Source organism: Lontra canadensis, unplaced genomic scaffold (assembly GCF_010015895.1).
Source record: "Lontra canadensis isolate GAN:19392208 unplaced genomic scaffold, GSC_riverotter_1.0 scaffold30, whole genome shotgun sequence".
NCBI classification, from domain to species: Eukaryota; Metazoa; Chordata; class Mammalia; order Carnivora; family Mustelidae; genus Lontra; species Lontra canadensis.
In genome coordinates, this window is record NW_022631024.1 from 11,439,370 (window position 1) to 11,454,500 (window position 15,131).

The 15,131-nt window shown below is 42.2% G+C and overlaps 1 protein-coding gene and 1 pseudogene across 1 annotated transcript in view; one reads left to right on the forward strand and one right to left on the reverse strand.

Moving 5' to 3' along the window:
* PPP6C (protein phosphatase 6 catalytic subunit) overlaps positions 1-15,131 on the reverse strand; it is a 38,857-nt gene extending 23,726 nt beyond the window's left edge. The window contains exon 1 of the mRNA XM_032865849.1: positions 14,933-15,131. Coding sequence (XP_032721740.1) covers positions 14,933-15,007 — 75 coding nt within the window. The 5' untranslated portion in view covers positions 15,008-15,131. The remainder of the gene's footprint in view (positions 1-14,932) is intronic.
* LOC116872579 lies at positions 3,413-3,965 on the forward strand (annotated as a pseudogene).

The window sequence follows — 15,131 nt, forward strand, 5'->3', positions numbered from 1 at the left end:
CCATCTCTTTAGAACAGGACACTCCTATCACCCAAGAAATTATAAGGGTTTCTGTGCTAGGAACTGGGGGCAGAAACCAATATATATATTTCTATTATCTCACTTCATTAAAAACTGCCTATGTCAAATCTTTCACTAGACCCAGATGGTAAGACTGAGACCCACAAGCACTCAGTCACTAAGCTACTTAATCTTAGTAACAACAGATCTGGAATCCAGGTTACGTACCTTTTTTCACTGTACTATCTTAAATATTTAGTTGTTCAACACAACAAATATTTATTGAGAGCCTAGTATGATACCAGTAATTCTAGAAACAAAGTAAATAAATAGTAATGACCAAACAGACTAAAAGCCCTGCTCTCCAGAGGCTTACACTCTCATGAGGAGAGGTAGAGAAAATAAAGAAATAAGTAAAATATATGTTCATACTACTTTTTCAGATAGTGGCAAAAGGAATGGAGAAAAATGAAGCACTGTAACAGGAGTAAATAGTGGCAGAGGCGGGAGGTGGTACTGGTACCTTAAATAAGGTGAGCACAGAAGCCTTACTGATAAAGTGACTTTTGAGCAAAAATCAGAAAAAGGTAAGGTTATGGGGGAACAGCACTGCAGCCAGTGAGAACAGTAAGTACAAAATGCTTAGATGAGAGCATGCTTGTTGTCTGAGAAACATCAAAGCTGGAGTGCTTAGTGGATTGAATTTAAAAAAAAAAAAAAAAAAAAAAAAACCAGGAGAGCACCACAAAACATTTTTAGGTCCTCGGGGATAAATATAAGGACCTGGCTTTTAACAGGAAGCCATTGTGAGGCCCTAAGCAGAGGAGTGATTATGATCTTACGTCCTCTATTTTTATGGGCTATGATGAATTAGGGATAGGAAAGAGGTAAAGGCAGAATCAGGAACACCACTTATGGGGGCTTCTACAAATAATCTAGGTACAAGTTAATACTGGCTTTGACTAGCATCATAAAGTAGGAAATGGCCACAAGTGAACAGATTCCAGATGTTTTCTGAATGCAGCATCCACTAGATTTGAGAACAATTGGAAAGAAAGCACTGAAAGAAAGGAATCAAGGGTGACTCAATGTTTTTGGCTTAAGGGGTGCCTGGGTGGCAGTTAAGCGTCCAATTCTTGGTTTTGGCTCAGGTCATGATCTCAGGGGTAGACAGATTAAGCCTATGTTGGGCTTTGTGCTCAGTAGGGAGTCTGCTTGAAGATTCTCTCCCTCTACCCCTCCCCCCACTGGTGTGCTCTCTCTCTCTCACTAGTAATAAATCAAATCCTCAATCCTAAAATAAAGACTTTAATTTATTTATTTGCCTGGGACAGAGACAGAGAGCGCACACACAAGCAAGCAGAGCAGCAGTGGAGGAGAGAAGCAGGCCCCCTGCTGAGCAGAGAGCCCCACATGGGGCTCGATCCCAGGACCCTGGGATCATGACCTGAGCCAAAGTCAGAGGCTTAAGTGACTGAACCACCCCAGAGCCCCAATAAATAAATCTTTAAAAAATTATTTTGGCTTAAGTAACTGCAAGGGTGTTAATAGTCATTACTGATAGTTAAGACTCTAAGGAAAGACCTTCTTTTTTTAAAGATTTTATTTATTTATTTGACAGAGGTCACAACTAGGCAGAGAGGCAGGCAGAGAATGAGAGGAGGAAGCAGGCTCCCCGCTGAGCAGAGAGCCCAATGTGGGACTTGATCCCAGGACCCTGGGATCACGACCCGAGCCGAAGGCAGAGGCTTTAACCCGCTGAGCCACCCAGGCGCCCCTAAGGAAAGACTTTCTTACTGTAATTTTCTCTTAAACAGAATTTATTTTTTTAGAGCAGTTTTAGGTTCACAGTAAAATTGAGAAGATATAGGGAATTCCCATATATGTGCTGCTCACGAACACATACATACATACATACAGCGTCTTCCACTATCAACATTCCCCATCAGAGTGGTACATTTGTTTCTGATGAACTACACTGATCCATCAGTATTATGTGGAGTCCATAGTTTCAATTAGGGTTCACCTGTGGTGTTGTACATTCTGTGGGTTTGGACAAATGTATAATGACATGTATACAGAATTATAGTATCATACAGAATAGTTTCACTGCCCTAAAAATCCTCTATGCATCCTTCCCTCCCCCAAATCCTGGAAACCAGTGATCTTATTACTGTCATCATAGTTTTGCCTTTTCCGGAAGGTCATACAGTTTAAATCATACACAAGTAGACTTTTCAGATTCCCTTCTTTCACTTAATGATAACCACTTAAGGTCCTTTCATGTTTTTTAATGGCTTGATAACTCTTTTCTTTTTAGTGCTAAATAATAGTCCATTGTCTTGATGTACCAGTTTATTTATCCATTCACCTACTGAAGGACATGTTGGTTGGTTCCCAATTTTAGCAGTTATGAATAATGCTACCGTAAACATCCACGAATAGGTTTTTGGATGAACACAAGTTTTCAATTAATTTTGGTAAACAGCAAGGAGCATGACTGCTAGACTGTAGAGTAAGAGCTTGGCAAGAAACTGCCAAACAATCTTCCAAAGTGGCCATACTTTGTATTTTGCATTCCCATCAAGCATGAATGAGAGCTCCTTTTGCTCCCCAACTTTGCCAATATTTGGTGATATCAGTGTTCTGAATTCTGCCTGTTTATAACATTGTTTTAATTTGCATTTATTTCCCTAGTGATGTATGATGAGGAGCACCTTTTCATAGGCTCGTCACATGTTCTTCCGTGAGGTGTCCGCTCAGGTCTTTGGCCATTTTTTAAAGGAGCAGTTTGTTTTCTTATTGATGATTTTTAAGAGTTCTTTGCAAATTATGGATAAAAGTCCCTTATCACAGGCGCCTGGGTGGCTCCGTGGGTTAATGCCTCTGCCTTCGGCTCGGGTCATGATCTCAGGGTCCTGGGATCGAGCCCCGCATCAGGCTCTCTGCTCTGCAGGGAGCCTGCTTCCTCCCCTCTCTCTCTCTGCCTGCCTCTCTGCCTACTTGTGATCTCTGTCTGTCAAATAAAATCTTAAAAAAAAAAAAAAAGTCCCTTATCACATACGTATTTTGCAAACATTTTTTCCAGTGTGTGGCTTGTCTTCTTATTCTCCTGTCTTTTTACAGAGCAAAAGTTTTTAATTTTAATGAAGTCCAGCTTATCAATTATTTCTTGCATAAGCAGATTGTTTTGATTTTAGTTCTTTTAAAAAAATAATAAAGTGCAAATTCAGTTGTTTTCTTCATGTGCTTGATGTTTGGAAACCATCATCATAATTAATTTTAGAAAATTTTCAGTGCTTGCTGGTGGTGGCTGTATCACTGCCTGGTAGAGGCGTAGGAATTGATGGCTGAGGTCTTTGAGCTGGAATGAACACTGCTCTTGGTGAAGGAAGGGAACCAAGCCAGAGCCATGGCCAGTACAAAGGTAGCAGCTGGACTGACCATTGCTGCTGCAGGATTTGCAGGATGTTATGTTTTGCAAACCATGAAACATGGAGCCTCAAGTGAAACAAGTTTTTCAATGTCTACCAAAATCTGCCTTCAGCGGTGGTTTACAGAAGTGGATTGGAACCCAAAATGACAAAACGAGAAGCAGCATTAATACTAAGCATACTATGGGGCACCTGAATGGCTCAGTGGGTTAAAGCCTCTGCCTTCGGCTCAGGTCATGATCCCAGGTCCTGGGATCGAGCCCCTCATCGGGCTCTATGCTTGGCAGGGAGCCTGCTTCCTCCTCTCTCTCTGCCTGCCTCTCTGCTTACTTGTGATCTCTGTCAAGTAAATAAATTTTTTAAAAAACTTAAAAAAAAATACTAGGCATACTACTGCCAATAAAGGAAAAAATAAGAGTTGCTCACTGATGAATTGTGTTTTTAAATCACCCAGACAAGGGAGAATCTCCTTACATAGCAGCCAAAATCAATAAAGCTAAAGATTTACTAGAAGGTCAAGCTAAAAAGTAAAATAAATATGTGATGAATTCTAAGTTTATTGTTTATGTACATGAATGCCAGTTTTTTATAATAAAATGCCTCAAAGCTACAAATTAATAATAAAAAAAAAAAGAGAACACTTTGATCATCCCTCAAAAAGCTATGTATGCATTGGCAGTCTCCTCCTACAACTCACGCCACAGCCCTAGGCAATCACTTATTTACTTAGTCTCTATGGCTTTGTCCACTCTGGACATCTGCATATATGGCCTTTTGTGACTGGTTTCTTTCACTTAATATAATGCTTTTCATTATATGTAATGAAAATGCTTTTCTGTATTGAAACATGTTATTACTTTGTTCTTTTTTCTAAATAAATAATATTCACTGTATGTATCTATCACATTTTACTTATCCATTCACTAGTTGCTACGTATTTGGGTGGTTTCCACTATTTGGCTGTCAGGATCTGATTTTGACACATTAAGTCTCAGATGCCTACCAGACTTCTAAGAGCCCTGTATGTGCTGTAAATAAGTGATCAAATGAGTCCTGAATTCAAGGAAAAGGGTCTGAGCCAGAGAGACCAATTTAGAGACTGTCAGGATATATATACACACATACATACATACATACATACATACATACATACATGAGACCAGAAGAGATAACTATAGTGGTAGCTACAAAGAGAGGAAAGGATTAAGATCAAGGAATGATCTGTAAGATACATCAATATTTAGAAGTTAGGGAAAAGAGGAGGAACAAGTAAAAGAGATAGCTTGGTGAGACAGAAAGGCAACCATGAGCATGTGGTATCCTGGAAGTCCAGTGAAGAAAATGTTTCAAAAGAGATGTGATCAGGGCACCTGGATGGCTTAGTTGGTTAAGCATCTGCCTTTGGCTCAAGTCCTGATCCCAGAGTCCTGGGATAGAGCCCTGTGTCAGGTTCCCTGCTCTGCAGGGAATCTCATCTCCCTCTGCCCCTCACCCAACTCATGCTCTCTCTCACTCTCTCAAATAAATAAATAAAATCTTAAAAATTAAAAAAAGAATTAAAAAAAAAAGAGGAGTGATCGAGAGGCATGGGCAAAAAAGAAAATGAGGAGTAATCAACTATGTTCAATGCTGCTAAAAGGTCAAATTTTGGAGAAACAGAGTGGAGCTGAGAGGGAATACTTTTTTATTCCTAATCAACAAGTACCATTTCCAGAATATTTTATACTCTAAGAAAAGGAGCATACCCATTAATACCATGGTATAATTCAGAGGTTAAGAGCACAGCCTTTTAAGTCCAAAAAGATAAGAGGTCAAATATTAGCTCTACCTCTTACCTTATTACTTAGCTTACTGTTACCTTAGCTGTATATCCCTGAGCAAGTTACTTGATCTTTCTCTGTGTCTTAGTTTCCTCATCCACAAAATAGAGATACTTACCTGGAGATTCTAAGGATGAAATAAGAGAGTGCATGCAAACTGCTCTGGCAGAGTTTTATACCTACACACACAGGGTTATATACTCAGCCTACTACATATCTGTGTACACTGAATTATAAAACATGAGCAAGAAGGATATGCACCAAGCCCACATACAATAGCAGTTGCTGGAGATGTCAAACAAAAGGAATTCCACTTTCATCTTTCTTTTACTTTTTAATTATTTATTTTTAAAGATTTTATTTATTTATTTGTCAAAGAGAGTGAGCACAAGCAGGGAAGCAGCAGGCAGAGGTAGAGGAAGAAGCAGGCTCCCCACTGAGCAAGGAGCCCGATGCGGGACTCGATCCCAGGTCCCTGAGATCACGACCCGAGCCAAAGGCAGCTGTTTAGCCAACTGAGCCACGCAGGCGTCCCTGTTTCTTTTACTTTCTAAAAAAGCATGAAAAACATTTATTCTTTGTGGAAGAAAATAGTCTGTTTAGGATTTTCTCTCTCCCTATCCCTCTGCCCCTCCCCTCATCCATGCACACTCACTCTCTCTCTCAAATAAATAATTCTTTTTTTTTTTTTTTATTTATTTGACAGAGAGATCACAAGTAGATGGAGAGGCAGGCAGAAAGAGAGAGAGGGAAGCAGGCTCCCTGCTGAGCAGAGAGCCCGATGCGGGACTCGATCCCAGGACCCTGAGATCATGACCTGAGCCGAAGGCAGCAGCTTAACCCACTGAGCCACCCAGGCGCCCTCAAATAAATAATTCTTAAAAAAAAAAAAGGGCAAAAGACTTAACAGGCATATTTCCCAAGAAAATATACAAATAGCCAATAAACACATTAAAAAAATGTTTAGTATCATTAGTCATTAGGGAAATAAATGAAAATCAAAACCACAATGGGATAACACTTCATACACACTGGGGTGACCACAAGTTTTTAAAAGTGAAATATAGGGGCGCCTGGGTGGCTCAGTTGTTGGGCATCTGCCTTTGGCTCAGGTCATGATCCTGGGGTCCTGGGATCCCTGAGTCCCATGTCAGGCTCCCTGTTCAGTGGGAAGCCTGCTTCTCCCTCTCCCACTCCCCCTGCTTGTATTCCTTCTCAATATCCCTCTCTCCCTGTCAAATAAATAAATAAAATCGTAATAAATAAATAAATAAATAAATAAATATAAAAATGAAATACAGCAAGTGCTAGCAAGAAGATGGATAAGCAGGAATCCTCACACATTGCTGATAGGAATATAAAATGGGATAGCCACTATGGAGAACAGTCTGGAAGTTCTTCAAAATGCTAAAAAGAATTACCACATGCCCAGGACTACCACACCTAGGAATAGAGCCAAAAGAAATTGAAATCAGGGACTCAGATACCTTTACACCAGTATTACTACAGTATTATTCACAATAGCCAAAAAGTAGAAACAACCCAAGTGTCCATCCACAGTGAATGGATTAACAAAATGTGGTATATCCATACAATGGAACATCACTGAACCGCAGAACAAAACGAAGTAATGGTACATGCTACAAAGTAGATGAGCCTTGAGAACGTTATACCAGTCACAAAAGGCCACATGCTATAGAATTCAACTTAGAACATTCAGTATGGGGAAATCCATAGAGATAGAAAGTAGATTAGTGGTTGCCTATGCCTCAGGCTTAGGATAAGGGGGAAATGGGGAGTTACTACTAACCGTTATGGAATTTCTCTTTGGGGTAAAAAAAAACATTCAAACACTGATTATGATGATAGTTGCACAACTCTGAATATTCTAAAACCCACTGAATTGTACACTTTAAAAGTTAATCTTTTTTAATTTTTAAAAAGATTTTTATTTATTTATTTTAGAGAAAGAGAGCAGAGCAGAGGGGCAGAGGGAGTGGTAGAGAAAATCTCAAGCAGACTCCGTGCTGAGTGCACAGAACCTAAGCAGGGTTTGATCTCGTGACCCCAAGATTATGACGGGAGCCAAAATCAAGAATTGGACACTTAACCAACTGAGGCACTCACGCACCTCTTTTTTTTTTTTTCTAAAGTTTTTTATTTATTTATTTGAAACAGAGAGATCACAAGTATGCAGAGAGGCAGGCATAGAGAGAGAGAGGAGAAAGCAGGCTCCCCGCTGAGCAGAGAGCCCGATGCGGGCCTCGATCCCAGGACCCTGAGATCATGACCCCAGCCAAAGGCAGAGGCTTAACCCACTGAGCCACCCAGGCGCCCACGCACCTCTTTTTAAAGTTAATTTTAGGGGTGCCTCGCTGGCTCTGTAGGTAGAGCATGTGACTCCTTAATCTCAGGGTCCTGAGTTCAAGCCCCACATTGGGCACAGAGCTTACTTAAAAAAAATTTTTTTAAAAGATTTTATTTATTTATTTGACAGAGAGAGACACAGCGAGAGAGGAACACAACAGGGGGAGTGAGACAGGGAGCAGCAGGATTCCCGCTAAGCAGGGACCCCAATGTGGGGCTCGATCCCAGGACCCTGGGATCACTGACTTGAGCCGAAAGCAGACACTTTATGACTAAGCCACCCAGGGGTCCCCCCCAAATTTCTTAATTAAAAAATTAAAAAATAAATAAATAGGGGCACCTGGCTGGTTCAGCTGGTAGAGCATATGACTCTTGATCTCAGGGTTCTAAATTCAAGGCCCAAAACGGGTATAGAGATTACTTAAAAATAAACTCTTAGGGGCACCTGGGTGGTTCAGTAGGTTAAGCATCTGACTTTGGCTTGGGTCATGATCCTAGGGTCCTGGGATTGAGCTCCCACAGAGCAAGGAGCCTGCCTCTCCCTACTCCTCTCCCTGCTTGTGCATGCTCTCTTTTCTCTCTCTCTTTTTCTCTCTCTCTCTGTGTCAAATGAATAAATAAAATCTTAAGAAAGAAAAGAAAAGAAAGAAAGAAACCAACCTACTATAAACTCCACCCTGAAATAAGCCAAACTGTCCTTCAGGGAGACCTGTCATCACCCTGCATTATACTGCCCTCCTTTCCCAATTGCTTTTTCCCCAAATTACACTTTAATGTCGTGCCATCCACCTGTGGTAAGGGGCATTGTGGGAACAGAGCTTGTCACCGTGTAGACAATAAATAAGATGCGCAGGGTGCTGTTGTTCAAGGAGGACCCAGGGGAGGAACATCTCTGCTCCCTCTATCATGGATACATGTGATTTCCTGAGAAGCTTGTGTTTGTTACCTTTTAGACTTTGTGAATTTTTTAGCTGATTAGTTTCTATCTTTCAGTAGACTTCCTGAAAGCTCAGGGCTTAATCTCAAAGAAGTAATCTGGCCATCACAGCTTTTATCTTATATACAATTCTTTTACTGGTCCATCTTGGTATCCTATCTTTACATTTTCTTTGTCTCATTTTTCTTACTTATTTTGTATGTAATTTATCTTGCTATATTGAACACACCTTTGTAAACCACTCTATATCCTTTCTGGAACAAATTAACGTTTTTGAAACTAATCACAGCACAGATTCCCGAGGGACTCCATGATTTCCATATGCAAATGTGCTAGAATTTGCACCCACATATGTCTGGCTCTCCTAGCCCATAATACCCCTTGAACTGCAAGTCACCCCTGCTGACTGGCCCATATCCCCCAGTGCTGACCTCAAAGTAACAGTACACCACAAACTCAAGAACGTTACTGTGAAACCTTGCCAATCTCAAAAGCTGGTAAGTGTCTAGGGGACACATGTAAACTACTTAGGCAGCATCTTCAATCTGAGACCACGCACACTACCTTAAGTAAAGTAACAATTGTCTCCTGTGATTGCCATGTCTGCAGTCCCAACTGAAGATTTAGAAAGTCGAGTCTCTAAGCCAAAGCCATTGCCTCTCATCTCTCCAGTTCAGCAGTAGCTTACACATCCAAACCAAGCACACACAAAAATAAGTCCACGAAAGCTCAAATACAAATTCTATGTAAGTCAGCCAACTACACACACACTGGCCTCAAAGAGCCTAGCCTTGCCATGAGAGAAGACACATCGTCCTCTATTCCAAAGCCCTTCACAGCTTTGTTCTATTGCTTAGTTGGTAAGAAGCGTGGTTTCTCTTACTGCTACAAAATCATCTCTGAGGCAAGATTCTCAATCTTACCCAACTTTAAGGCAAACTATACCCATCTCTCCCCACAATGCCCAATTAGTTCCTAATTCTTGAACATAAGGTTCATAACCCCCTTCTTAGAAGACCCCATTTCCCTTCTCTACCTTTTCTTCATGATACTCAGGGTTCCAGTCTATTCTCTGCTCCTGTCTCTGTGTCCCCTCCTGCTCCTCAAATTCACCGAGTTTTAAATTTTTGTGATTCTTTGTTTAGCTGATCCTGCTAGCTAAAACATCCCATTTCCTTTATTTACTTTAACATACTAGTATTCATAAAATCTCTTGGTTTAATAAATAAAAATCTATCTAAAAGTATATTTTACATAGCCTTTGTATAGAATTTCTACTATAATACAAATCACTGGGAACAAGGAGCTGGAATCCAAGATGATAATAATATTCACACCCTTGCAATCTAGAAGAAAACATCCGTATCTTTAGTCTAAGCCAGAGTTTCTCAGCCATGGCACTACCAATAACTCTTTCTTGTGGAGGCTGCTGTCCAATCTGTTACAGAACGTTTAGCACCCCTGGCCTCTATACCCACTAGACTCCCATAGCAACTCCCTGGCTGTGACAATCAAAACTGTCTCCAGACACTGCCAAGGATCTTCTCAGAGGCAAAATCACCCCAGCTGAGAATCAATGGTATAGACCTTTCTTCTGAGTTTACTACTATTAGAGCTACTGGCGTCTGGAGCACATTTGACAATCAAAAAGTATTTGTTACCTAACCAGCTTGCGAACCCAACAGATAATCTGGACATCTCTACCTCAGTATCTTCACTCGGCAGCATCTCAAACTCAGTACAGCCCAAAGCAAACTCCCTTGCATTCTTTAATTTACAGTATTTACTAAGTAATCTATGCCAGAAACAGATTACACTGAACTCTTCTCTCTTCCCCATAACCTAGGCCTAACATGTCAACAGATCCTAGTACACCTTCTTCATCTACTTTTAAAGTTTTGGGTGGGTGTGTGTGTGTGTGTGTGTGTGTGTGTGTGTTTTAGGAAAACTGTGTACACCCAGTGTGGTGCTTGAACTCATAACCCAGAGATCCAGTAGCATGCTTTCCTAACTGAGCCAGCCAGGAGTCCCCATCTCCTTTTAAACACCGCAGTCATTTGTCACTGCCTTACTTTAAATTCCCATGTCACCTGCCCTACTGCTTCTATGACATTTTTGCCCATTCCAAACCATGGTCCACAAACGCTGCCAGAACGATATTTCTAAAATCTACTATCACAGTCCTCCTTAAAAATTTCTCAAGAGCACTCCTCTGTCTATGGCAGTGTTTCCAAAACTTTACACAGATACCATCTTTATGATTTTTGTCATATTCCTACCACATACAAAAGTGTATCCCCGTAATAGTTTTCTTTGAATCTACTTTTCTTTTTAGTTAGCTACATTTTTTTAAGATTTTATTTTATTTGTTTGAGAGAGAGAGCGTGCACAAGTGGGGGATGGGGAAAAGGAAGAGGCAGAAGCAGACTCCCAACCAAGCCCCAACATGGGGCCTGATCCCAGGACCCTGAGATCACAACCCAAGCTGAAGGCAGATGCTTAACCCGCTGAGCCACCCAGGCACCCCAAGTAGGTACATTTTAAACAACATCCCAAAGTCACAGTATGATTTGTTTTTCCCTAAAATATAAAAGCATTTCAGCGTCTCTCTATATAATACCTGAAAGATAAAAATCGAAGTTTATCAATCTAGTCTTCCATGATTTGGCCTCTCCCTGCCTTCCCAGCACCACCTCCAGCCATACCAAACTACTTCAAGTTCCCTGAGTCAGCCATGTTCTTTCAAATTAAGCTGTACCATTGCATATGGTATTTGTTCTGCTAGCAAATTCTTTCCTTCCTGTTTTGTCTACCCGAACACACTCTTATCCTCTCACTGCTCCTTCTTGCTGAAATTGTCCCAGTTCCAGTTAGATGCTGCTTTGAATACATTCCCCAATATCCTGAAGAGCCCTCTATTATAGCACCTAACATACCACGCAACAATCATTTGTTTACCTCTCTATCTCCTTCACTATATTGAGAGCCCCTCATAGGGAAGTATCGGATTCTATCTCTAGCACCCACAGGGAACAGTACTGGACACAAGGAGACATCTGAAAAATGTCTGTTGTAGAACAGTATACAACGAGATTCAACAAACCTTAACTGTCTATCACATACAAGACAGTGTTCTAAGACTACGGAGAACACAAAAATAAATATGATCCTAGCCTTCCAGAAGCTTGTAATCTAATGGTGGATACAGACATATTTGCTATCATACAACAGAGAAGGGTAAAATGGAGCAATAAGGTAAATGGAGCTATGGGACAAAGGTCAGTATAGGGGGAAAAAAAAAGTGGGAAAATTTTTTTTTAATTTTTATTATTTTTTTTTTTTTAAAGTAGGCTCCAAGCCTAGCATGGAGCCCAACCTGGGGCTTGAACTCATCACGCTGAGATCAAGACCTGAGCTGAGATCAAGAGTTGGATGTTTAGGGGCGCCTGGGTGGCTCAGTGGGTTAAAGCCTCTGCCTTCAGCTCAGGTCATGATCCCAGAGTCCTGGGATCGAGCCCCATGTCAGGATCTCTGCTCTGTGGGGAGTCTGCTTCCTCCTCTCTCTCTGCCTGCCTCTCTGCCTACTTGTGATCTCTGTCTGTCAAATAAATAAAACAAAACTTTAAAGAAAAGAAACAAACAAACAGATACAGGGGCGCCTGGGTGGCTCAGTGGGTTAAAGCCTCTGCCTTCAGCTCATGATCTAGAGTCCTGGGATCAAGCCCCACATCCAGCTCTCTGCTCAGCAGGAAGCCTGCTTCCCCTACCCTGCTCTGCCTGCCTCTCTGTCTACTTGTGATCTCTGTCTGTCAAATAAATAAATAAAGTATTTTAAAAAGAAAAGAAAAGAAACAGATATATAGGGGCACTTGGGTGGCTCAGTTGGTTGGGCATCTGCCTTCCACTCAGGTCATGATCCCAGAGTCCTGGGATCCAGCCCCACAATAGGTTCCCTACTTAATGGGGAGCCTGCTTCTCCCTCTCCCACTCCCCCTGCTTGTGTTCCCTCTCTCACTGTCTCTCTCTGTCAAATAAATAAATGAAATATTTGGGGGGGGGGAATATATATATATATATATATATATATATATATATATCCAACAATGGAATACTATGCAGCCATCAAAAACCAAATGTTGCCATTTGCAACAATGGGGATGAACTAGAGGGTATTATGCTAAGCAAAATAAGTCAATCAGAGAAAGACAATTATCGTATAATCTCTCTGATAAGAAGAATTTGAGAGGCAGGGTGGGGGGTCACGGGGGGGGGGGGAGGAAGGGAAAAAAATGAAACTAGATGGCACTGGGGAGGGAGACAAACAGGGTTGGGAGGGTGGAACAGGGTGGCTGGGTTATGGACATTGGGGAGGGTATGTGCTATGGTGAGTGCTGTGAATTATGTAAGACTGATGATTCACAGACCTGTACCCCTGAAGCAAATAATATATGTTAATAAAAATAAATAAATACTTATTTGGGGGGGGGAAAGAAACAGATATACACTACATACAGCCCAACAGTGTTGCAAAGGGAAATGAAATGGTTTAATACCTCTATTTCCTTAAGGTGAGAAGAAAATCCAATGTTTATCAAACTAAGAGGTCTAAAGAAAATCCAATCCAACTGATTATCTTCCAAATCATATAGCCAATCTCGAGTTAATATCAAGACACGCTATAATAATAAGCAACATTTTATTCATTAACACAAAGCTCAAGACAGCTTTACTTGTGCTAAAAAACAAAGTTCCACATCAAATCACTGATATGAGAAAATCAACTTGATCTATTGAACAATGCCACCAAAAGACATCTAGTTAGTTTTCCATGAATTAGAATGTTGGCTGTATCAGTGCATATAAACAGAAGGAAGCCACAAAACTAATGTCAGAAGGACTCAGATGGGCATAAATAAAAGCTACAGTGCTAGTATTGGCTTTGTCCTCATTTTAATCAAAGTATCTTATTAAGAAGGGGAAAATGTGCAAGAATGACTCCCCCTATCATACAGCACATATAATTAACATCTAAGTACAATTAAGTTACATCCATAAGAGCTGGTGTGACCTTAGACATTTTGCATACTTGTTGACTGATGTTAAATATCAACTTCCTGTACGAACAGAGCAAAAGAAAAAAACACCAAAACAGTAATCCCTTCCTTGAAAAAGAATTTACAAAAATAAATTGCTTTACATCCACAGACTAAAGGGAAAAAAAAATCAACGGTTTACCCACTTACCACACAGTAAATCAAAGTTAACTGAACAAGTAAAACAGTCACCAGCACTGACCGCTGAACACTGTCAGACACCTAAACGTTGTGCATGAAAACACTTCTCAGAAAAGCAACATACTAAAAACTTACATTCCTTCTCTCTTACATTCATTCCTTTACCCCCACAAAGGAACAACTCATCTCCTTTGGGAAACCAAGAAAGGAAATCTTCACTTAAGAAGGACTTATGAGGGGTGCATGGATGGCTCAGTTGGTTAAGCGACGGCCTTCGGCTCAGGTCATGATCCTAGAGTCCCTGTTTGGCGGAGAGTCTGCTTCTCCCTCTGACCCTTCCCCCTCGTGCTTTCTCTTTCATTCTCTCTCAAATAAAATAAATAATATCTTTAAAAAATAAAAGAAGAAGGGATTACGAGGAAACAATTTAAGAGGCAGAAAGTTTTTGTACTGAGGGCCTACTATTTTATCCACTGAAATTAGCTCAACAACGCACTGGAAAATGGGTTCCTATCTGAATTAACAGAACTAAACCAACACTCTCAACAAGCGACTGGGACGAGGGGTACGGAAAGAGGGACGACCTGACGTTCTCTGACATCCCTACCAGACCTCTCTGGCCCACCGTCTTCCCCTTCCGCAGGGACCTAAACACAGCCCGGCCGCGTTCCGGGAGCTGGCGGCATCTCCTGTCAGACGCCGGCCACCCCGCGCGCTCCTGTCACCACCTCTGGGGGATGACCCCACTCCGAGGGCACTGTCCGCCGGGCCTCCGTCGGCCTCCGGGAAACCCGGGTCGGGGTGAGCGGAGAGGAGTCCTCCACGCAAAGCTGTCAGGGCTTAGAGCCTGGGGTAGCCCGAAGGCCAGGAGGGGCAACCATGGGACAGAGGCCGCGACATCCCACGGGATCCCCACGGAGAGAACCGGGACAGCATTCGGGGAACTCGGGCTCCCCTCGCTCTCCGCGTGACGCCAGGTCGAACCGGGTCGCTTCGCCCCGCGTTAGGCCCACCGCCAGGACCGGACGGGGCGGGATGCTGGCGGGGGTCCCGTGGAGAGAGGAAGGGCGGGCCGGCGGGCGCCCCACTGCCGGAAGGGGCGAGCCCCGCAAGCAGCGCTCCCGCCCCGGCCGGGCTCACCTTCAGGTCGTTCTCCGGTAGGTACTTGCACAGCCGCGCTATCTCCACATACTTGTCCAAGTCTAGGGGCGCCATTTTAGAAATAACAAGCCCCGACGACGTCGGCGGCAGCAGCGGCGGCTCTAGTAGCGGCGGCGGCGGCAGCGGCGGAGGCCGAAGCCGGAACTCTTCCTACGTCACGTCCGGCCCGTGAGAGGCG